General features: G+C 37.7%; 1 protein-coding gene across 2 annotated transcripts in view; it reads left to right on the top strand.

The window, feature by feature from the left end:
- Positions 1 to 25,929, top strand: part of PHKB (phosphorylase kinase, beta) — a 206,318-nt gene that overhangs the window by 124,265 nt on the left and 56,124 nt on the right. For both annotated transcript variants that reach the window (XM_006887813.1, XM_006887814.1), the window contains exons 14-16: positions 12,427 to 12,521; positions 21,931 to 21,986; positions 22,654 to 22,747. In XM_006887813.1, coding sequence (XP_006887875.1) covers positions 12,427 to 12,521; positions 21,931 to 21,986; positions 22,654 to 22,747 — 245 coding nt within the window. The remainder of the gene's footprint in view (positions 1 to 12,426; positions 12,522 to 21,930; positions 21,987 to 22,653; positions 22,748 to 25,929) is intronic.

The raw sequence follows: 25,929 nt of genomic DNA, 5'->3' as shown, positions 1-25,929 counted from the left end.
GTTTGCAACTCATAGCGACCCTATGTACAACAGCCCTAAACCCTGCTCTATCCTGTGCCAGTCGCATTGCCTCTGACACACCCATCCCGATTACCACAGTCACTGAATCAATCCACTTCATAGAGGGTCTTTCCCTCCTGCACTGTCCCTCTACTCTACCCAGCATGATGCCCTCTCCAAGGACCTGTGAAGAAATTCAACACGTCCAAAGTATGTCAGACAAAGCCCCAGAATCTTTGCCTCCAAGGAGTAGCCTGGTTTAACCCTCTCTAGATAAAGTATAATTACTTTTGTTTTATCTTTATTTTAGAAACTTGACTTAAATAACACTCTTTCTGGCTTTACCAACTTCTTGCTGGGTATATAGCAAAACTCAGTAAGAAGAAGGCTTACACCTCAAGTCCCAGATTTTAAGGATCAGTTTTCAGTCCAAGAACCAAAGAAAAAGTTTGCCATGCTTATTTATATTTTCCAAATATTGCTATCTCTCCTTGCTGTTCAGTCGGAACTGACTTATAGCTGACTACCCAGTGGGTTTTCTGAGGTTGTAAATAGCAGAGGCGACTGTCCGCTTTCCTTCTTGGAGCAACTTCTGACTTCACCCTTCCCCAAAGGCGACACCTTTATGTTAGCAGCACAACCCCTTATGACCTGTGCTACCTGTTGTTGTTGTACGGCTAAAAATTCTTACCCTTACATAGATTAAACATTCACCCACTAAACTATAATGCGAAACCTATACTTGGATCAAGAAGCAGTCATCAGAACAGAGCAAGGAGACACTACATGGTTCAAAATCAAGAAATGAGTCCATCAGGGATGTATTCTGTCTCCATACCTTTTCAATCTGTATGCCGAACAGATCATCCAAGATGCTGGGCTATACAAAGAGGAGTGTGGCATCAGGATTGGTGGAAGAATCATCAACAACCTGCGTTATGCAGATCACACAACCCAACTTGCTGAAACTGAGGAGGACCTGAAGCGCTTGCTGCAGAAGGTCAAGGACTGCAGCCTCCTATATGGATTGAAGCTCAACATCAAGAAAACAAAGATTCTCTCCACCGGGCCAATTGGCAGCATCAGTATGGATGGTGAAGAGATTGAGATAGTTAACAGTTTTAGTTTGCTTGGCTCCACAATCAACACTTCTGGCAACAGCAGCCAGGAAATCAAAAGACGAATTGCATTGGGAAAGTTGGCTGTGAGGGACCTCTCCAGAGTACTGAAGAGCAATGATGTCAGGCTGGAGACTAAGGTGCGCCTGATCTGGGCTATAGTCTTTGCAATTATGTGCTATGCATCAGAGAGTTGGACATTGAATAGGGAGGATAGAAAGAGAATTGATGTCTTTGAGCTGTGGTGGTGGAGGAGAGTGTTGAATATACTATGGACTGCTAGGAGAACAAACAGGTTTGTCATGGAGAAGGTGAAGCCGGAATGCTCTTCGGAGTCAAGGATTCTGAAGCTTCGTCTGACATATTTTGGGCATGTTGCAAGGAGGGACTGGTCCTTGGAGAGGGACAACATGTTTGGCAGAGTGGAGGGGCGGCGAAGGAGAGGAAGACTTTCAATGACATGGATTGATTCTGTGACTGGAGTGGTGGGAATAAGTGCGTTAGAGATGGTTAGGTTGGCACAGCATAGAAGAGCGTTTAGAGCTCTTGTACATAGGGTCGCTATGAGTCACAAGCGACTCGATGGCCCATAACAACAACAACAACAAATTATATTTTACTTAGCTGTGAATATCAACAATTCTTTGTCTTCATATGAACTTCTGACTGCTCGATTTGGGAAAAAACCTGCTTCACAGATAAAATCTCTTCATTTGGAAAAATTGACAAGAACAAATAATATAAACTCCTTTTATAAAAGGTGTCTCTCTATAGGATGAAACAACTTCCACAGGTGCCATGGATTCAATTGAATCTCCTCTAAAATATAATTAGCCAATTAATTATAATATGATTAGGGTGGAAAAGAGCTCTACATCATGTTTTACGTACAAGAGTTAAAAGGAAAGAGAAGGGACTAGAGAAGACACTGAGAAACCTGGGAATAGGGTGATGACAGATCTTTAACCCAAGGACCAGCAGAGAGAAAATTCCTTCCCAGAAGCTACTTCCTGACTTGTCTCCTAAATTGATGCTCTAGTGGCTTATTGGTAAGGAATTGTGCTGCCAACACAAAAGTATGCAGTTCAGATACACCTCAGGGACAGAGATGGGCAGTATCCTCTGGTGCAATACTGCCTCTGAAAACCCACCGGAGGGTCAGGTGTGGCTTGGAACTGACTCAGTAGTACACGTTAACAACAATAAGAGCAAGCCTCGTATACTACGAGCAAATCTATTTCTATTTGTTAAAGCCATCTGCTTGTGTTCTTTCTCTTCTAGCTATGCTATATAACTAACACAGTAAGTTCTTAAATTCTCTTTGTTGTTGGTATGTGCCATTGAGTCGACTACAATTCTTAGCAACCCTATGATCAACATCTCTGAACCCTGCCCTATCCTAAGCCAGTCTCATTGCCTCTGATACACCTGCCCCCATCACCACAGTCACTGGGTCAATCCATTTCTTCCACAGTCTTCCTCTCCTGTGCTGACCCTCTACCCTTCCAAGCCTGACATACTTCTCCAAGGACTGCTCAAAGTATGTGAGATGGAGCTTCACAATCCTTGCCTCCAAGGAGCAAGCTGGTTCTCCCTCTCCAGGACAGACCTGCTTGTTCTCTTGGCAGTTCATAGTATACTTAATACTCATCTCCAGCACCACAACTCAAAAGCATCGATTCTTCTGCTGTTATCCTTAGTCACTATCCAGTTCTTAGATGCATAACAAGTAATTGAGAAGACCATGGCTTAGCTCAGGCATACCTTAATCTCTAGGTTTACACTGTTGCTCCTTAGACTCTGGAGTGGTCCCTGACAGCAACTTGTCTTTTGCTTTCCTGACTGCTGGTGCCAAGAGCAAGATGAAGTTGTCAGCAATGCCAGTCTCCTCTCCAAACCTATCATGATGTTGCCAATTTGCCTGGTAGTGAGAGTCTTTATTTTCTTGATGTTGAAATGCAATCCATATTGAAGATTTCAATCCTGGACTTTTCCGCAGCAAATACTTTAAGTCCTCCTCAGTTTTGGCGAGCAAGGTTGTATTGTGTCTATGTTGTTCATGAATCTTTTTTCCAATCCTGATGCCACATTCTTCTTCATAAAACCCAGTCTCCCAAAACATCTTTTCCACATATAGATTGAAAAGATGTAGAGAAAGGGCACATCCCTGATTCATTCTTTAATTTGCTCTGTTTGAACAACAGTTTTGTAGTCTAAGTATATAGGTTTTGCATGAGCACCATCAAGTGCTCTGGATTCCCATTCTTTTTAAATGTTAGCCATAATTTGTTGTGATCCACGTAGACAAATGCCTTTGTATGGTCAATAAAACATAAATGGACATTTTCCTGGTACTCTCTGCTTTCAGCCAAGATCCATCTGACATTAGCAGTGATATCCCTGGTGCCTCTTTTAAACCCAGCTTGTATTCTGCCAGTTCTCTGTCAATGTACTAGTCATTTTTAATAATCTTCAGCAAGATTTTGCATGTGATATAGTTGAGTAATTTCTACACTTTATTAGATCACCTTTCTCAGGAATGGGCATAAATATTAATTTCTTCCAGTCAGTTGGCCAGTTAGCTGTCTTCCAGGTTTCTTAGCACAAGCAGGTGAGCACATCTAGGGCTGTATCTGTTTGCTGAAATACATCAATTTGTATTCCATCAATTCCCTGTACGTGAAATATGCAATCCATCATTGGTTTATATATAATTTTAAGTTGAAGCTGAAGAAAATGAAAACAAGATGAGAAAGCCAAAATGTGACCTTTAGTATGTTCCCTTAGAATTTAAGGGTGGTCTGGTGGCCTAGTGGGTAGAGAGTCACTCTGGCAGCCCACTTCTAGCTCAACTCATTGCCAGCAAGTCAGAACTGTTCCATAGCTGACCCTTCAGTGGGTTTTCAGGGTAAATTACGTGAGAGCAGATTACCCATCTTTCTCCTGTAGTGTAGCTGGTGGATTCAAACCACCTGATTTTGGATTTACAGTGCAACTCCTTACTCACTAGGGCACCTGAGCTCTTTCCTATGGATATGAGGTATCTTAATTTATCTATCACCATTTATAAATAGCAAAATAAGAAGGACATATTCATTTTTCCAAAGAGTGAAAATGAAACATTAATTATATAGAATGCTTTTTGGTAGTAGAAATTTGTTCACATCTCAGTGAACATACAAATGAGAAAGGGAAATGATTTGCTATTTATTTTGAATATCGGTATATTAATCAACCCTGCACCATGAGCGAAAGTGAATTTGTTGCATTGGAATTATATTTTGGTATTTACCAAATTAAACCTTTGTTGATTTGATTTAATTTTTTTGCAAACATGTTTTGTTTTGTTTTTTTGAGTGAGAGAGATGAAAATTCTGTAATATGTGATCTGATTTAAATAGGAAAATTGTAACATCAAGACCTGAGTAATTACTCCCTCCTCTTGGTCTTTCCATCGGCATTGTACAGAATGTCAGTGTCCTTAAATGGCATTACTGTTATATGATAACAGCCGTGATTCTGGAGACAGACTGCCTGTGTTTGAATCTCAGTTGTGTCATTTACTAGCTGTGTGCAAGTGGTTTAATTGTTTCAGTTTTATCATATGTAACATGATGACATTTTTATAAGCATTAACACACACACACAGGAATTAATACACATGAAGTGCTTTAAAAATGCCAGAGACATAGTAAGCACCATACAACTGCTGTTGCAGAAACAGTGTTACTGTGCTTTCTGTACACCCTACTTTTACCATTAAGGAGATCCTCTAGTATTTATTGAAAAAGGTTCTTAGTGATTGTGTCTGCTGGATAACAATGTAAGTGTGTTCTAAAGTTACACCAAAAAAGAAACACAATGTATAAGAAGCATTCCCAAAGCTGCAGAGAAAATGAGAAGGATTTCTGTGCTTGACTCCTGGCTGCTTTTAAGACTTAATTTAAAGTTAAAATAGTACCTAGAGAAAAAAAAGAAAGCAAGCTATGAAAAAGCTATATTTACTCACACATGTCTGTGTAGATATAAATTAAATAGAAATTCGTATGAAATTCAACTCTTCCAGCATAGCATTTCAGAGTAGATCTTGATGTGTTCTTTTTGACAGTGAATGTGATGTCATTCCTCCTCAGTTTTTCATTCCCAGTCTAAGAGCTTATGATTTGTCTGATTCAAAATGGTCAATACCAGTCCATTGCAGTTCACTGCTGAGTAGGATGTTGATATTTGTGTGTTCCATTTCACATTTGACATCTGATTTTCCTAGATTCGTAATTCATGCATTTCACAATACCACATACGGAATGTTTGTAGCGGCTTCTGCTCATTTTGAGACCTGCCACTTCAGCAAATGAAGGTATTTCATTGGATGAAAGCTTTACTCTATCACATCATTATAGTAGATGCTACTTTGATGAGGCAGTACTTAACAGCTTCAGTCACAGTCTTAGTGCCTTCCAACCTCAGGGGCTCATCTTCTGGCATGACAGTGTATTTTTGTCACCCATCTGGTTTTCAGAGCCTTGATATTTCTGAAGTGGATAGCCAGTCTTGCTTATTAGTCTGTCTTACTCTGGGAGCTCTGCTGACACCAGTCCACCATGACTGATCCTGCTGGTATTTGACATACTGGTTGGCATAGCTTCCAGCATCAAAGCAATATACAAGTCAGCACAGCTTGGCCGACTGAGAAGTCATGCTCTTTAAGGTGCTAAAAAGCAAGGATAGTAACTTAAAGGCCCAGATGCATCTGATTTAAGCCGTAATTTTTCAATTACTTCCTGTGTGGAATCGTGTTAAGGAGTTGCACTGCTAACCCAAACGCATGCAGTTCAAATCCACCAGCTGCTCTGCAGGAGAAAGTGGAGCTTTCTCCTTCTGTGTGATTTACTACCTCCACAAATTCACTGGAGTGTCAGCTAGGAGCTGATTGTGACACAGTGGTTGATAACAACAACAACCTGGGCATCTGAAAGTTGGACAGTGAATAAAGACAGAAGAAGTGATGCCTTTGACTTGTGGTTTCAGTGAAGAGAATTGATATAGCATGGACTGGCAAAAGAAGAAGTAAATCTTTCTAAGGGTGCTGCTCCTTAGAGGTAATGATGATGAAACTTAGTCTCACATACTTTGGGCTTGATCTCAGGACGCACCAGTCCGTGAATAAGGGTATCATGCTGGGGAGAGTAAGGACCAGAAAAAGAGAAGATCCTCAACGAGATAGATTTGCTCAGCGTTTGGATTGAATAGGTGTGGAGAAAGGGTACAGCCTGGACACAACCCTTTCCTGATTTTAAACCATGCAGTGTTCCTTAACAGTGTTTGCACAACAGCCTCTTGGGCTGGGTATAGGTTTCACAAGAGTACAATCAAGTGTTCTGGAATTCCCATTCTTCTCAATTTTAACCATAATTTGTTGATTCACAAAGTCAGTGCCTTTGCATAGTCAGTAGAACACAAACCTCTTTCGTGTATTCTCTGCTTTTAGCAAAGATCCATCTGACATCAGCAATGATATCTCTGATGCCATGGCCTCTTCTAAATTCAGCTAGACCTTCAGTCATTTCTAGCCACTTTTGGATGATCAACAAAATTTTGCTTACATTTGATATTATTTAATCATTTCCTCATTCTGTTGAATCACCTTTTTGGGGAATAGAAATAAATATAAATTTCTTCCAGTCATTTGGCTAGGTCTTCCAAGTTTCCTGGCACAAACTCATGACAACTTCCATAGCTTTTCCTCAATGTTTTATCTTTTTGCTGTCTTTGGAGCTGCAGTGTCTAGGACAGCCTAATGGTGGGTGATGTGGAGGTCTTCTTTTCATTGTGTGTCTGTGACTGCCTTTCAGTGCTGCCTTTATTGCCTTCAAACCTTTACTTTCATTTTGAGCAGTAGCCAGGGTGGCTTTTTTAGTTTTAGTTCTTTGTTTTTGTTTTTTTTTAGGTAAGTATAGTTCTTTGTTTTTTTAAAAAAGATTAACTTTGTGCTTAACATTTTTCTTTTTTTTTTTTGTTTTGTTTGCTTATAAAGTTTATATACATTGTGTTTCATATGATCACTCCCATGTCTTACATTTTATAAAATGAATCATCATTGGACTATGCAAATCGTTACCTTGTGTTTTCAGGTTCCTGCAAGATCTTTTCCATTTCCTCTACCCCCTCCTTCCACCCACTAAATCTCTTCATCTATCTTGATGTCACCTATTGGTCTGGTGATGAGGAGAAAAAAAAATAATCAAGATTTGCATATAAACATGGGTAACTTGATTTCCTGTGGCATCTAAGTACCAAAGTGATGTAGGTTATTGAAAATAGAATTCTTCAATTCAGATGAGTACCAGTTAATAATTTTGTAAAACACTAATTGAATAGTGAGTGCAATAAAAATAAATGAGTCATTGGACATGCAAAGGAAAAATAAGAAAAAAAAATATTAGGCCAGTTGACTAGATAGGCTGACAAAACCATGACTCTAAATCTTCAAAACTAACCAATTTAATAAAGTTTTACCTTCTACCTACGAGTGTATTCCTTAATCTTTAAATACATTCTGCTTTTTTAAAGAAAGTGGATAAAGAGCAATGGGTAAGTGGTAGCAACAACTGTTGCCTTTCATTATTTAGCTGTTTAAAATGATACATAATGCTATATTTGCCATTTAATCCTTTTTTAAGAGTTTATTTAAGTAACATTTGCTAAGTTATGTAACCATTACATCACTGTAAACAAATACTCATTACTTCATGGAAATAGATTCACTCTTTTCCTCCTCCTCTTTATCCATAGTAGCCACTTATAACCATTGTTGTTGTTGTGTGCCATTGAGTCAAAACCAACTCATAGCTGACCCTTCAACAGGTTTTCAGAGGCAGTTAATCACACAGGAGAAGATGGCCTATTTAAGGAGCAGTCACAATATGAGGGTGACTGAGTCTGGCTTCTACCTACTTCATAAAGGAGAACTGTCGCTATCAGTAATATCCGCAGTAGCAAACAGATAGCCACTCAGTCAGTCATGCCACCCTCCTTGCTCCTGCACCTCTTTGACCAGTCATTCATGTTTGATATTTATTTTTTATCCTCACGGACTTTACTCACAGTTGTGAGGTTTATTAGGGAAGTAAGTTGGAGCGTTGGGGAGGCAAAGAATTCACCTAGTGCATGTCCAGGTTTGGTCCAGCAGTCTCAAGTCAGATTAACAAGGCACAGTTCTCCAGTTATTGAAAGTCCAGGTTCAGTTCATGAGCACAAAGTGCAAGAAGCCTCTAGTTTCCTTGGTCATCCAGCTGACTTTATCTTAGAGCAGTTACAAGTCAGGTTTTTCAGGTTGCATTCCAGCAAACAAAACCTTTAACTGTAGCCATTATCTCCAGGGTTCCTCTGGTTACAACTTTCCACAGTCTCTTCACAATCTCTCCACAACCATCACCCCCTTTCACAGTATCTTCACAGTTTCTCACCACTGTCTCTCACCAAGTAGAAATTCTTCTCTTATATTGCTCCCACAGCAGTTGTAAAATCATGTGTTTACAATTAAGGTAGCTGGGTACCATACCTCTAACAGGAGCTAACAATGGCTAAACAAACCCATTTTCAAGGGTTCTGACACCCCATTGCCCATCCTCCTCCTGTGGAACAGCTGGTGGATTTAAACCATGTTCCTTTAAGATTATAGCACAGCTTCTTACCACTAGGCCACCAGCGTTCCATATATACACATATATAGATTAGTTTAGATATATTTATCTGTTCTTATAATTTCATATAAATAAATTTGTGCAATATTGTCCTTTTGTGATTGTATTACTCTGTTCCACATAATTAAAGGTTCATTTCTTTTCCTGAATATTCTTTTTAATAGCATTTTTAAGTAGAATTGCTATCTTAATTTTGCATGTTAATTGCTAATGTATAGAATACAATAAATTGATTTTTTAATGGAAATATATAGAATCAAACATACATCAGTTAAAAATTTCTGCATGTATGTATATTATTTCAATAATATTGGTTACACACTTCACAATATGTTGCTGTTCTCACTCTATCCATATTATCACATCACTATTAATTTATACTCTGTCCTTTTAAAGTTCTCACTTGCTCTATAGTTTGTCAGTTTGAATTCATATAAATAATTCTTTATAAGAAAGGATTGCTCTAGGCAATCATTCTTTACTGAACTAAACTGTTATTAAGTTCAGTGATAGTTTCATGAGATATTTCTGGTTCTGAGTTTAAAGATTATTTCCAGGCCAAATGTTCAGGAGTTCCTTTCATCCCAGCCTCCACCTCCAAGTCTCCGTGGACCCAGTAAGTCTGGTTTCTTTATGAATTTAAAGTTCTGTTTCCTGACTTTCCTCTATTTGATCAGGATACATTTATTGAGTCTTTAATCAGAACATTCAGTAATGGTAGCCAGACACCATATTTTTTTAAATCAGTGGCAAAGGAGATGGTAATTCATGAAGGCATTTACTTTTACAATTCCTGAGGCTCCTTTTTCCCTTTACTGTTCTAGAGGAATAGAAAAAACCAATTATTGTATCTTAGGTAGCCATTCATAAGCTCCTAAAATCCCAAATGTCACTCATTAAAGTAGAAGGTAGAACAAAACCTCTAAAAATGGTATTAAGACAACTGATTGAATAAATACAAAAAGGAATGACCTTAAACCTCAAACTAAGAAACCTAATCCATGAGATATTTAATTGTACCTAAAGATTATCAGTAGAGAACTCTGATAGCTTGTTGTTGATTGCCTTCAAGTTAAGCATGACTCATAGCAATCCTATGAACAAAGCCCCTGTACAACTATTGGTATTTATCAAAGTTCATAGAGTTTCCAGAGGCATGTTATTTAGGAAGTGGATGCCATTCCTGCTTCCTGCTTCTGATAGCTTAGTTTTGCAGACTGAGGGTAGAGTATTTTTATAATTATTAATAATGAGACAGACAACCAAGAATGAAATAGAACAGAGAGCATAAAAAACAGGGAGCCAGCAAGTCCAAGACTGAAGCACTGACCTGAGCTTCCGTGTATCTTTACTGAAAATTTTCAGGAAGTATATCACAAAGAGAATTCGATGCAAATGAAGCCAAACTCTTTCTATTGAAAACCTTCCCCTTGACTCAGGAGGGAGATGTCAGCACATACAATGCAAGAATCCCTAAACCCTTAATGATTGCCTTAGTGCCTCAGGGTGAACTCCATCCTGAAATAGCATTCTGTTTATCGCAAATATTTAGTATTGGCTTCCCATAACTTAGTGGTAAGGAATTGTGCTGCCAATGCAAAGGCACTTGGTTCTAATCCACTAGCTGCTCCATGGGATAAAGATGAACAATCTCCTTCCATGCAATTTACTGTCTCTGAAAACCTGCTGGAGGGTCAGGTATGAGTTAGCTCAGACTCTGTAGTACGACATAACAATAACAAGAAACAGTATCGATAAACACAGCTTTTTGGGGGGTTTGTCTCATTTTTGGCTACTGTTGTAGTTGTAAAATGTTATAAAACACTTTATTTGCTATATTACACCTTTTTCCCTAGTGTACAGTTTAACAGTTACATTTACAATTTATTTTTGTATGTTGTACCTTAGACCCTTGCTGAATTGAATAATTTTTCTTTTCCTTTTTTTGTGTGTGTGAGCCATGTGATTTTTCTGAATGTAAGATTATATGTGAAAATCGTTTTCCTTCTCCCTTTTCAGTGTAGCTACCTTTTATTTAATTTTATTACTTTATTTCCCACTTGATACTAATATAATGTTGAATAGAAATGATAAGAACACACATCTTGTCCTTTTCTATATTTAGGGGAGAGCATTCATTCACAAATAGGTAACTGGGTTTTTATGTAGATTGAATTTATTTAGCTGAGGAACTTCTATTCCTTGTTGTTGAATGGTTTTATTATGAAAGAGGGTTAAAATGTGCCACATGACTTCTGGATGTTAAACTCACCTCGGGTCTGTGGGATAAGTCTTTCTTGGTCATGATATTTAATCCTTATTAGATGTTATTGAAATTCATTTGCTTATATTTTCTTAAAAGATTTTGTAACTACATTCTTACATGATTTTTCATAATACCTTTGTCTAATTTTGGTATCATAATAACTCTGCCTCCTACTATGCCAAGTATAGGTTAGCATTATTTCTCTACTCTTCCGTTGCTTAAAATAATTTGTAAAAAAAAAATGTGTAATTTTTCTTAAAATATTAGATAGAATTTACCAGTAAATTTACCTGACCCTGAGATTTTCTTTATGAGAGTTTTCAATCTGTTTTTTAGAGGTCTATTCAAATGTCATATTTCTTCTTGAGTTAGTTTTGGTATTATTTTTCTTTTTCTAGGAGTTTGTGAATTTTGTTTAGTGCCAGTGTCCTTCTTTTCATTATTTATTTTAATAATTAGAGTTTTTTCTTTCCCACCTCCCACCCCCATGGTCAGTCTAGCGAAAAGTTTATCAGTTTTATTGAATTTTCCAAGAACCAGCATTTGCTTTTGTTGGTATTTCTTCTTGGTTTTTCTATATTTTATTCCATTATCTTCTACTATGATCTTTTATTATTGTTCCTTCTGCTTGCTGTGGATTTAATTGGATCTTTTTCACCCCCTATCTTGAGGTAAGGGGGCTCTTGTGACCTAGTCTTGTGGTAGGGAATTGCACTGCTAGTTCAAAGATGATTAAATCCGTCAGATGGTCCTCTGGAGAAAGATGGCCAATCTCCTTCTATACAATTTATAGCCTTTGAAAACCTGCTAGAGGGTCAGCTGTGAGTCACTTTCGACTCCACAGCAAAGATATGAATTGAGTTGATCTTGAGGTAACAGGGTAGACTACTGATTTGAGACCTTTTTTCTATTTTATAGTACACGTTTTTAACCACTGCTGTGGCTGCATTCTGTGAATTTTTATGTTATCATCATTCATTTATTTGAAAGTGCATTTGAAAATATTTTACAATTTTCAGTTCTTTGAATCCTTTATTTAAAGATATGTTGTTTAAGTTCCACATACTTGAAATTTCAGTTTGCTTTTTTTGTTTTTTTTTTCTAATTTTATGCTATTGTCATTAGAGAACATGCTTGATGATTTAAATTCTTTTAAGTTTATTGAAGCTTGTTTTTCACTTAGCATATGATCTATCCTGGGATATATTGCATATTGATTTAAAGAAGAATGTATGTTCTGCTTATTGGTTGAGTGTTTTGCAGATGTCTGTTTAGGTTTGTTTTACAGTTCTATACAAATTTACTTTTCATAATGCTACTTCCCTTCTTTAATTTTTAGTTGATGAATTAATAAGTCCCAAAGACCTTGATCCAATCCAGCGTTATGTCCCACGACAGAATCAACGCAATGTCAGCATGAGGTTTTCCAATCAGGTAAAAGAATGAATTTTTGTTTTTCCTTAACTTAGATTTAGCAAAAGACTTTCATCCTTAATTGAAGAAGAAATTTTATACTTAGTGTGTTTTGGTTGCTTCTACTTCAGAGTAAAGGCTTTCTCTCTTGTATTTAGTTAAGATTTGCTATGGTACAGAGCTGTTTGTTAACAAGGAAGGTGGTGTTCAGCACTCCGCCCTTCAGATAAACACGGTCAGCTTCATGATGATTATATGTAAGGTCTAGGATACCTCAGAGAACACATAGATCAGGAGACTGTTGGGGCAGTGATGAGATGGTAATTGGAGAGAATGGAATCCCAAGAAAGGCCCCGTACCCGGTGTGTCTCCATGATATTACTGAGTGGCTAGCATACATGTTCTCAGTAGTTAGTGACATGCTCAGGGAGGTTAACATTTTAAAGTCTTGACTTTTAGTTGCTGTGGATGCAGACTGTGTTGTATCAACAAAATAAATGTTTGTTAGGATCAGAAAGATTGATGTTGACTTGAACAAACCCTGAAGTATTAAATGATACCAGTAATGAGGACTATTAAAAAATGTTGTGGATTATGGAAACTGCCTAAGGAGAAAGGAAATGAATTTGCATGTGTGCCTGGAATTCTAAGTGGTTAATGTGCACTTAATAAAAATAGCATCAGATGTTACAGAGGATATGCTTAGAAAATGAAAATGTTCTTTTTTTTTTTTTTTTAAACTAATCTCAACTCATTGCCATCAAGTCAGAACCACCCCATAGCTGACCTTCCAGTGGGTTTCCAGAGGCTATCAATTGCATGCGAGGAAATTGTCCATCTTTCTCCCAAAGGGAAGCAGGTAGATTTGAACCTCCTGCCTTTGGATTGGCAGCTCACCTACCTGTCCACAAAACCTTCCACCTCCCCCCACCTTTTTACTTACTTATTTTTTTTAATAAAGGCAGGTAGCAGGAGTGGCATCCGTTTTCTAAATATCATGCTTCCAGAAACTCTGTGAACTTTGATAAATGTCTATAGTTGGAGGGGGGCTTCAGGACTTTTGTTCATAGTGTTGCTATGAGTTGTACTCAACTTGAAGGCAGTCAACAACAACAACAGGGACATAGACATGTAGTACAGGCATTTATGTTTCTATATATGGAGAGTCTTGAACATACCATGGACTTTCAAGAAAACAAATAGGATAGGTCTGTCTTGGAGACGGTGAAACCAAGTTTCTCCTTGGAGGCTAGGATTTTGTAGCTCTGTCTCACATACTTTGAGCACATGGCCAGGAAGACCAGTCTTTGGAGAAGGACATCATGCTTAGAAAGGTGGAGGGAGAGTACAGGTGGAGGGAGAGTACAGGAGAGAAAAACCCCAGATGAGATAGATTGATACTGTAACTGGGGCAGTGGGGGTAAGTGTGTCAGAATCAGTTAGACTGGCTCAGGACAGGGCCGGCTCAGAGCTGCTGTACATAGGGTCGCTATCAGATGCCAGTGACTCGACAGTACCTAACAACAACAACATGCAGATCTATTAACCTTATGTTTATGTCTTTGTGTTCATACTTACATAGATGTGTGTGTATATCTATCTATCTATCTATCTATCTATCTATCTATCTATCTATCTATCTATCTATGTATCTATTATCTATCTATCTGTCTATCTATATCTCTGTAGGGCATCAATAAGTATTTGTTTTTCTGATTTTCACCAAGTCATTTAATTATTACAAGTAGACTGTAGGTGAGAGGGTCTGTGTCCTTAGTTACCTGTAAAACTTGGAACAGTATTCCACCCTTTGGCTCAGTTTTCAGCCAAACAATAGACAAAGCTTATAAAGTGAACACTAATACTAATTCTATTCCTTAGAATAATCAACTGTGTAAGGCCAAAAGGACAGAATCTGCCCAAGGATAGAGCTTAGAAATCAGGAAGGGATAAGATACAAGGATCAATGAAAACAAGAATTACAGAGTAGAAGTGAGAAGAATGTGGTTCCAGTATGGGTATTGCAGTTACTATTATAAAACAAAATGTGTATGAATGGTTTAATGGAAAACAAATTTGCTTTGTAAACTTTCACTCGTAAGACAATGTTTCAAAAAGACCTGACATGCTCATGCTTCCTGGGTTGAGGTAGCACATGGAGTGATGAAATAGCATGGTTAGATCTATCTGTAGATGTGTGGCCTTCTTTTTGTAATGTTGGTTCGATGACTACTAGGCTATAATTGACTAGGTCATATTTGAGATGACTTGATCTTTGGAATAGCCAAAGGAGTTCTGATGATGTTGCCCTGCAAAATAAAAGCGCAGAGGTTGGAATCCACCAGCTGCTCCAAGGGAGAAAGATGGGCAGTCTCCTCCCATAAAGATTTACAGTCTCAGACACCAAGTGAAGGAGGGGCTCTGGGAGTGTGACCCACAGTGACCTAATGAACAACTGATCTGAACCCTGTTCTATTCTGTGCCATGCTCACAATCGCCAACACACTCAAGCCCATTGCTGCAGTCACTTTTTCAATCTACCTGGTGGAGGATCTGCCTCTCTGTTGCCACCCCTCCAACTTTTCCAAGCATGATGTCCCTCTCTATGAAATAACCTCTTCTAGCAACATGCCTGAAGTATGTGAGATGAAACTTCATCATCTTTGCTCCAAGGAGCACTCTGACTGTACCTTCTCCAAGGCATATCTCTTTGTTCTTTTGGCAATCCATGGGATCTCCAGCAGTTTTCTCCAACACCGCAGTTCAGAGGCATCAATTTTCCTTCTGTCATCATTGTCTAGCTCTCAAATGCAGAGCAAGTAACTGACCATCGTCTGTCTCAGGTACACCGTAGTCCACAAACTCAAATCATTGCTTTTCAATAATTTGGAAAGGTCCCTGAATGTAGACTTTCCCACTACAGTAAATTCCCTGCTCTCCCGACTGCTAGTGCCAAGTGTTTTGATTATAGATCCAAGTAAGAGGAAGTCTTTGACAGTCTCAGCTCTTTCTCTGTCTATCATGATGTTGCCTATTGATCTAGTAGAGAGGATTTTTGTTTTCTTGAGGTTGAGATGCAATCCATATTCAAGGCTACAGTGTTTTTCACCTTGTGTAGCAAGTGCTTCAAGTCCTCCTCATTTTCAGCAAGATTGTGTCATCTGCTGACGAACATTATTGATGAGTCTTCCATTAATCTTGAGGCCAGTAATTTCCTCAGCAATAAATTAAATATGTATGGAGAAAGGATACACTTTTCCAAATTTCAAACCATGCTGTTTTCTCATGCTCTGTTCGAACAACAGCCTCTTGGTGTCAGTAGTTCATGGGATAGTCACTACTCATCTCTAACATTACAACTCCGAAGCATTCATTGCATATGCGTAGGCAGTAATTGGAAAATCTGTGACTTAAACCAGGCACATCTTAGTCTTTAAATCGACACTCCTGCTTATTAGCACTTTAGAGAGATTCTTAACCACATATTTTCCCAATGGAAAATGTCTCTTGACTTCAACTCTTAATACCATGAGTGTTGCTTGTGAATCCAAGTAAAGTGAAATTGATAGGCTTGTCCTTCTGCCATCTATAATGATGTTGCCTGTTGATCCATTAATGAAGATTTTTGTTTTCTTGATGTTGAGCTGTCCGTTTTGAAGACATACAGATTGAATTAAGTATGGAGAAAGGATACAGTCTTTTCTGATTTTGAACCATATAATAGTAGCTTGCTCTGTTGTAGCTTCTTGGATGAGATTTATGTAAAGCATGAACACTATTAAGAGTTCTGAGGTTTCGCTTCTTCTCCATGTTAGTCAAAATTTGTTGTAATCCACACAGTAAATGCCTTTGTATATTCAATAGAACACAAATAGACATCCTTCTGTCTTTCTCTGCTTTCAGCTCAGGTATGTCATTCGAGGGATGACATCAGCAATGACATCCCTCAAGACACACGCTCCTCTGCATCCAACTTGAATTTCTAGTAATTTCTTGTTGCCGTGCTGTTCTAGCTGTTTTTAAAAATAATGTTCAGGAAGATTTTATTTGCGTTTAATATTGCTGATACAAGAATTTCCACATTTTGGCGGCCCACTTTTTTTTTTTTTTTTTGAATGGGAAAAGTATGGATCTTTTCCAATCAGTTGGTGAGAAAACGGTCTTCCATATTTTTTGACATAGAATATTAAGCACATCCAGGGATGTTGTTTGTTCAAATATGTCAATGATACTCTGTCAATTCCCAAGGCTTTATTTTTTTACCTGTGTCTTCAATAAAGCTTGAACATATTTCATTACTGTTGGTTCTTAATCATATATGACTTCCTGAAGTGTTTCATTAGTGACTGGCTCTTTCTAGTACAGTAACACTGTATTCCTTCTGTCGTCTTGATGCTTCCTGTATCATTCAATATTTTCCCCATAGAATCCTTCAATATTGCAACTCAGACTTTGTTCAGTTCTTTCAGCTTGAGAAATGTATACAAACTTTGTAATCAAACCAATATAAAATAAATATTTTAAAAAATCTTCACTTCAGCTCTTTTACAGCATCATTTCTTCTCTTTGTTTTGACATTTCTACATTTTAGTACAGTTTTCAGAAGCTCTCCTGACATCTACTTTGGTCTTTCCCCCGCCTCTGTCTTTGTAATGATCTTTTGCTTTTTTCATAGATGATAACTTTAATGTCATTGCATAGTTGATCTGGTCTTCGATTACTCATGTCAATGCATCAAACCTATTCTTGAGATGGTTTTTAAATTGAGCTGGCATACACTGAAGGTTGTATTTTGCTTCTTATTTTCTTTTTCCTTAACTTCAGTTTTAACTTTCGCATGAGTAAATGATGGTCTCTTCCACAGTCAGTCCCTGGCCTGGTTTTGACTGCTGATATTTATCTTCTCCATCAATTCTTTCCATACATGTAGTCTGTCTGATTCCTGCATACTCCATCAGGTGAAGTCTATGAATAAATTACTAAATGTACAAAACTCAGTCATTCAATCTCCAGCCTCATTTTTGTCACCAACTGCCTATTTCCCAAATACAATTTCTTTTGTTTTCAGATTTTGCATTCCAGTCACTACTTACTATTAATGCTTTGTGATTGCACGTTCTATCCATTTCAGACTACAAAAGTTGGCAGCACTTCTCATGGTAATAATTGTGAATATTGAGAAGTTCTTTTACTTAACATAAAAACTAGAATAGCCTAAGTCATCAAAAGTGCTCTAAATTCCTGATCTCCATATACTGTAGGTACACAAGCATTCTCCTCAGGTAAGATTTTCTACAGTTTTCAGAGGATATTGTTGTTGTTGTTATGTGCCTTTGAGTCGCTTGCAGTTCATAGTGACCCTATGTACAACAGCCCTAAACTCTGCTCTGTTCTGTGCTAATCGCACTGTCTCTGACACACCCATCCCGATTACCCGAGTCACTGAATCAATCCACCTCATAGAGGACCTTCCCCTCCTGCCTGTCCCTCCACCCTCCCAAGCATGATGTCCTCTCCAAGGAGCAGTCTCTCCTCACAACATGTCCAAAGTATGTTAGACAGAGCCCCAGAATCCCTGCCTCCAAGGGCCACCCGGTTTAACCCTTTTCAGGATGAATCTGTTTGTTTTCCTGGAAGTCCATGTACTCTCAATATTCTTCTCCAGCACCGCAGCTCAAAGGCATAAATTCTCCTTCTATCCTCCTTGGTCATTGTCCAACTCTCTGATGCATAACAAGTGATTGTGAAGACAATGGCCTGTATCAGACGCACCTTAGTCTCCAGAGAGACACCATTGCTCTTCAGTGCTTTGGAGAGGTCTCTAACAGCAGACTTTCCCATGGCAATGCGCCTTTTAATTTCCTGGCTACTGGTGACAAGAGTGTTGACTGTGGAGCCAAGCAAACTGAAGCTGTGAACAATCTCAGTCTCCTCACCATCCATCCTGATGCTGCCAATTGGTCCAGTGGTGAGAATCTTCTTGACATTGAGCCTCAGTCCATATTGTAGGCTGCAGTCCTTGACCCTCTGCAGCAGGTGCTTCAGGTCCTCCTCAGAGGATACAAGTCTTTAATCAACCAAAGTTTATGTAAGAACCAATAAATATTAAAGCCTTGGTCAAAAATATCTGGACCTGAGACTGGTTAAAATGGAAGGCAAAGAAATGAACTTAAACATATTTAATAAGATCCCTCTAAACCACTGAATTTATTAATATTTCCAGTAATAGCCATGAATTATAATACATTTCATCTTATAGTCTTCTATAGTCATCTTATAGGACTTCTTATAGTCATGGCTGAAGAAAAAAGAGAATGAAGTAGACCCAAGTAAGATAAAAAGATTTATGTCCCAGAATAAAGATGTACAGGGATATAATTATCTAGTATTATTTTAATGAATCAGTATTTCTGACATTTTACTCTGATAAAAAATTTATTTATACCTTTGAATAAATTTATGAACTAACCTGGAGCATTTAAAGAAATGCTACTTATTTAATGATGCATATTATAAGTATTATAAGTATTGAATAAGTATGAAAATTGCCCATTCAGTTTTTTCTCCATATCCATTCAGTCTGTATGCACTGCAGATAATTTGGCAAGCTTGATTATATGAACAAGGATGTGGCATCAGGATTGGAGGGAGACTCATCAATAACTTGTGTTATGCAGATGACACAACCTTGCTTGCAAAATGTGCAGAAGCTTGAAGTATTTACTGCAAAATATCAAAGGCAACAACTTTCAATAGGAATTACATCTCAACATCACAGTAAACAAAAATCCTTACCACTGAATAATTAACAACTTCATGATAGATGGAGAAAAGATTGAAGTTGTCAACTATGTCATCTTATTTGGATCCACAGTTAACACACATAGTAACAACTGTCAGGAAATCAAATGACAACTTATTTTGGGAAATCTGTTTTAAGAACCTCTTTAAGGTGCTAAAGATCATGGATGTCAGTTTAAAGATTTAAGCTGTGCCTGATCCAAGCCATTCTATTTTCAGTTGCTTTTTCTTCATCTGAAAGGTAGAAGTGTGTGTTGTGCCATTTGAGTGTAGTAGCATTATCCTAAGAAACAGGTCTGTTGGTTAAAAAGGAGACACCCATTTGCCAATTAGATTATTTGAACTGTCTTTTTTATTTTTACTGAAATATCATACGTATTCAAGTAGATGTCTTAACTCAATTTTTATTTTTCACTCTAAGATGTTGTCTGTAAAGAGCAAGGGAACACTGCATGGCTTAAAATCAGGAAAGGTGTGCATCAAGGCTGTGCCTTTCTCCACACCTCTTCAATCTGAATACTGAGCAAATCATTAAAGAAAGTGGACTTTATGGAGAAGAGTGTGGCATCAGAATTGGAGGAAGACTCATTGATAGCATGCATTAAGCAGCTCTTGATAGCTGAAAGCAAGGAGGAACTCAAGTGCTACAGCCTTCAATATGAATTACATCTAAACATTAAGAAAATAAAAATCCTCACCTCTGTGCCAATAGGAAACAACATGATAGAAGGAATAAAAGATTGAAATTGTCAATGATTTCATCTTATTTGGATCCACAGTCAGTATCCTTGATACTAGCAGTAAGGAGATTAGGAGAAGTATAGCATTGGGAAAGTCTACTGTCAGGAATCTTTCCATAGTCCTGAAGAGCAATGATGTCATTTGAAAGACTAAGGTGCATCTCATTCAAGTCCTAGTCTTTCCAATCACCTGTTGTTATGCATCTGAGGGCTGGACTGTGAATAAGGATGACAGGAGAAGAATTGATGTCTTTGAATTGTGGTGTTGTAGAAGAAAGCTGAATGTCCCGTGCACTGCCGAAAGAACAGATATGTCTTGGAGGAAGTGTATCCAGAGTGCTCTTTAGAGGGAAAGATGGTGAAACTTTGTCTCACATGCTTTAGACATGTTGTTAGGAAAGGCTGTTCCTTGCGGAGAGATTTCATGCTTGGAAAGGGGAAGATCGGTGAAGGAGAAGAAGACCGTCATTGTGATGGATTAATGCCGTGTCTGCAACAGTGGGCTCAAATGTGTCAGAGATGACAAAGATGGCATAGGGGGACTTGATGGCACTTAACAAGAACAATATTGCCTTGAAGATTGTGGATTATGACCCACTGTAGGATCATTCCTCCTTTTGATTACAATAAAGTAGTAGATTTCACCTGAGGGAGCTCTGCTGGCAAATCCCACAGGGAGTTTTGTTGCTGATCTAAAAGGAGAACTTCTCTGCCAGTTTGCATCCACCAGTGGCTCCCAGGGAGAGAGCTGGACGGTCTCCTCCGTGATGTTTACAGCCTCTGAAAACGCACGCGAGGGTCGGCTGTGAGGCAGGACCAACTCAACAACAGTGAGTGTTGAGTGAGATTTCACTTGAAAATGAAGCATACCTTTTCCATTTCATTTTTTCTCATCTCTTTGAAAAACATTAAGTTATAATCTATATCAATTAAAAATAGAATTTGTAGCATTTTAAAGTTTGCATCTTTTGATTGGGTTGTAACCTATTGCTTTGCTTTCCTATGCATTTAAATGAAATGGAAATCTACAGGAAAAGGCATTTTCACCATAATTTTGGGAACCGCCCTTTTGAATGTATTATATTTATTGCTGACATGTGTATTCTAGTGTTTTAGTTTCCCATCACACATAAATCGTAGCAGCATATTGAATACCATAGAGAGAAACTGACATGATAAATCAAGCATTTTACTGCATAGTATGGGAAAGTTTTTGTCTTAATATTTTTTATTATATAGTGACTCAAAATTAGATTCATTTAAACAGTCTGTTATATATATGTTGTAGTAAATCTTTTCTATATAAAAAAGGAGTAGAAATGTTCAATACAGTCTTTAATTAGAACTCCTAAGTCCAACAGCTTGTATTTAATGAATAAAGCCAGCTTGGTAGTATATATGAGAATGGTGTTATTAGGATGTATGACAAAAGAAAGGCAGCTAATAAGAAAGGAAATTGCCTTGTATATGATTAAGATATCAAATAAAAATTTTTAACTCAAAATCATTTTTTTAAACAGAATCCTTAAATTGGGGTTTTATTTTCATTTCTCCTCCTCCCTTCAAAGTTAAATGATGGAAGATGACTCTCAATCCCCAAACTGCTCTTATGCATCATTCAAAATAGCTCTGACAACCAAGACCCTGTGGTAGCGATGAGATTGATAGCTTTCCAGTCCTTGGTGTTCCATTACTCTGTCTACGCCATCAACTTGATTAGTAGGAGGTGCGAAGCAAGGAAAGAAAGATGGCTGTTTAGAGTCAGCTGGTATCCATCATTTTAATGAACTGCTTAGAGATGGTTAATAAGTCTTTGATTCTCATTGAAAGCAATGATGACTAGATCTTTTTCAATGTCTTTTTCCCCCAACCCTTATTATTTCTTACAGGGACCGCTGGAAAATGATTTGGTAGTTAATGTAGCACTTGTAGCAGAAAGCCACCGGTATGAAATCCAGAGGGATGGGGTGGATTTTTTGGGGGTAGGGAAGGAGTGATTTTTTCCCCATAAAATGTTTTCAGTATTTCGTATGATAAAACCAAAACCCAGTCCACTGCTGTGAGTAGATTGTGACTCACCCACAGGACAGAGGAGAACTGCCCTGGAGATTGTCCAAGGATCGAAATCCTTACACAGACAGTCCGCCGTGTCTTTCTATCACATAGCAGCGGGTGTTTTTGAATCACCCACTTTTTGGTTAGTGGTCGAGCTCTTTAACCACTATACCATCAAGATAATAGTATTTCATTTCACTTCATTGACTCCCTTTGCAGAGTTACAGATATGCCTTTTTAAATTCCAATACATCATTTATTTCATTAAAAATTAACTTTGTTTTATAAACAGATTACTAGGGTTTCCAACATCAGTACTTATCCTTCAACCCAAAAGCATCCATGTGGTGTTTTCTGAAGAATCCAAAATGCTTTTGGATTCCAGTGCAGATGGTACAATGCTGACATTAACAAACTAATGGTGTGCCCCAAGTTATGCATAGTCTCTTCCTCTTATCCCCATCTGTCATCATTTGCAAACTATAACTGTGTTATCTGTGTTATCTAAAAGTATCTCGATCATATTTTTTCTTTTTTCTGTCTCCTATGTACTTTAGCCTTCAAGTTTTTCTCAATACATATGGTATTCAAACTCAGACTCCTCAACAGGTAGAACCCATTCAGATTTGGCCTCAGCAGGAGCTTGTAAAAGTAAGTAATTCTGCCTCTTTGCTTTCTACCTTGGGAAGGGACTAGGTAGAGCATGATTGCTGGTATAGGTCATAGGCACGTCCCCTAGTAAAAGTACAATTTTGAAATGAGATCATTCATCTGAAAATTGTGCCATATTGTTACTAACAGAAAAAAAAACCCTCACTGCATTGTGTTTATCTGAAGATTGTGTTCATTTGCTGGTCATGAATAGGTCTGTTGATCACTGAATTTTTTTTGTCCTTGTTACAGTCCAGTGCTAACCTAAATTGAGACTATCACATTGTATGTCACATTAGCCTTCTATTTAGATGTAATATGTTGTTGTTGTTATTGTTATGTGCCATCAAATCAGAACTAACCCAGAGCAGGTTTTCAGAAACAGTAAATTGCACTTCTCCCATGGAGCATCTGGTGGATCTGAACCAAGTGCCTTTGGGATTGCAGTGCAGTTTCTTACCAGCAGGCAACAAGAGCACCCTGTGGTGTTTGTTGTTAGGTGCCATCAGTTGAGCTACAACTCATAATGACTCCATGAAAATAGCTTAAAATTTTGCTTCAGTAGAGGATCAGAGAAAGCCCTCAACAAAATACATTGTCACAATGACTACAACCGCGGGTTTCAGCATGGTGGAGATGATGAAATTGACATAGCGTAAAGGCAAGATTTTGTTCTCCTGCTTTACTTTTCCAATTATTATGTCTTTTTTCAAGGACTTGTACATTCTGATTTTATACCCAAATTATCACAACATCCTTGCCTCCACGGACCACCTTATTTGCACTTCTTCCAAGACAAAATTGTTTGTTCTTTTGGCAGTCTGTAAGGATATTCAGTACAGTATTCCATTCACTAAGCCAACACCACTATTCAAAGACAGATTTTTCTTCAGTCTTTTTCAACTTTCATATGCATATTAACCAATTGAAAATAGCATGACATTAAGCACACCTTTCTCTTTAACATCTTTGCTTTTTAGCATTTTAAAGAGTTTCTTCACAGCACATTTGCACATTTCACAGACTACCTTTTAGTCTCTTGACCACTACTTCCATGTTGATTGTGGATCCAAGTAAACTGTCATCATTGACAACTTTAATCTTTTCTCCCTCTATCATGATGTTATCTATCGGTCCAGTGGTGAGGATTTCTGGGTTGTTGGGTTTTTTATGTTTTAGGTGTAATCTCTATTGAAGGCTGCTGTCTCTGACCTTCTTGAGTATATGCTTCAAATATTCTTCACTTGATGCAACAAGGTGTTGTATTCTGCATAATACAGGTTGTTGATGGGTCTTTATCCAATCCTAATGTCTTTTTCTTCTTCATGTATAAAATTTTCTTTTACATGTTGATAAGAATTTTCCCTTTTATTTCCTATTAAAGAAACCTTCTGAAGCCTAATTAATTTTTGGCATTCATTATATTACATTTGTCTCTTGCCTTGATTTTTGGAGTCTGAAGTAATTCCTATTTATTTGTTTTACTGAGTTTCAGAGTAATTATAAAATATTAGAGTTTACCTTTAATGCAATTAAGTTAAATATACTCTATTTAGCAATATTCCTGCTGATTGTGCACAGGAAATTGTCATCTGTAGCTAGTTACTCATGAACTACAGTTTTTATTTACTAACTGGCAAAAATAGTACAGGACAAACCTCACTAATTTTTGGCAGAAATGTTTATTACCAGTGATCAAAGTTGAGCAAGCTGATAGGCATGGTGTGGTCAAAGCTTTAATACTATAATAAAAGCTTCATGTTTCCTGAAACACCTCATTGGGTATTTCATTGATTCCTAGTGCCCTGTTTTTTAACCAGTGTTGTCAATGTGGCTTGAACTTCTTCCTTCCCTTACGTTGGTTCTTGATCATAATGCAACTTCCTGAAATGGTTGTGTCAACCAAATCTTTACGGTTCATCTTCTGGTACCTTCTGCATCATTCAAGATTTTGTTCATAGAAAACTTCAGCATTGAAACTCAAGGATTACATTTGTTCTTTAGTTTTTTTTTCAGCTTGAGAAATGCCAAGTGTGTTCTTCTCTTTGTGGTTTTTAACTCCATCTATTCACACATTTTAATACTTTGCTTCATCTTCTTGAGATTCCCTTTGTGTTGGCCTCTGTTGTTCTAGTGTAAATTTTAGAGTCTCTTCTGATATCTGTTTCAGTCATTTGTTTCATTCCTGTCTTTGTGTAATTATCTTTGGCTTTCTTCATGGATGATGTCCTTGATGTTATCCTACAATTTATTTGATCTTTGATCATTAGTATTCAATGCATCCAATCGGTTCTTGATGATTTTTAAATTCAGTTGGGATAGATTCATGGTCCCATTATGGATAGCATGAAAAAAATGGGAATTGCAGAACACCTGTCTTCATGCAAAACCAAAACCAGCATGTAGACCAAGAAGCAGTCGACTGACTAGAACAAGGGAGCATTGCATGGTTTAAAATTACAAAAGGTGTGAGCCTTGCTTGCTTCCTTTTTATTTAACTATTCAATGTGTGTACTGAGCTGATTACTTGAGAAATTAGTCTATATGAAGAAAAATGTGTCATCAGAGATGGTTGAAGACTCATTAACAACCTACATTATGCAGGTTACACAACCTTGCTTGCTGAAAGCTAAGAGTTCTGAAACACTTGCTGCAGTAAAATCAAAGACTACAGGCAACAATATGGATTACATCTCAACATCAAGAAAACAAAAATACTTACCAGTGGAACAATAGATAGCATCGTGATAGATGGAGAAAATATTTCACTTGTCCACAACCTCATTTTACTTGGATTTACAATTAACATTCATGGTAACAGCAGTAAAGAAATCAAGAGATGTGTTGCACTGAGAAAATCTGCTGTCAAAGATCTCTCCAAACTGCTCAAGTACAGCAGTGTCAATTTGAAGACGTAAGGGAGCGTGATGCAAGGCACCATCTTTTCAATTGCTCCCTGTGCATGTGAAAGTTGAACAATGAATTAAAAAGGCCAAAGAGTAGTCAATGCCAAAAAAAAAAAAATAGTCAATGCCTTGAATTGTAGTATTGGAGGAAAGTATTGAGTATATTATAGACTGCCCAAAGAACAAACAAGACTGAATTTAAGGAAATATAATCAGGGTACTCCTTTTTAGACAAGGATGGTGGAGTGTCATCTCACCTACTTTGAGCATGTTATC

The sequence above is a fragment of the Elephantulus edwardii genome, unplaced genomic scaffold, assembly GCF_000299155.1.
Source record: "Elephantulus edwardii isolate Elephantulus edwardi_28Jun2011 unplaced genomic scaffold, EleEdw1.0 scaffold00062, whole genome shotgun sequence".
In the NCBI taxonomy this organism is placed as follows: Eukaryota; Metazoa; Chordata; class Mammalia; order Macroscelidea; family Macroscelididae; genus Elephantulus; species Elephantulus edwardii.
Note: the sequence above shows the minus strand (reverse complement) of the source record. Positions and strands in the feature narration are given on the sequence as shown.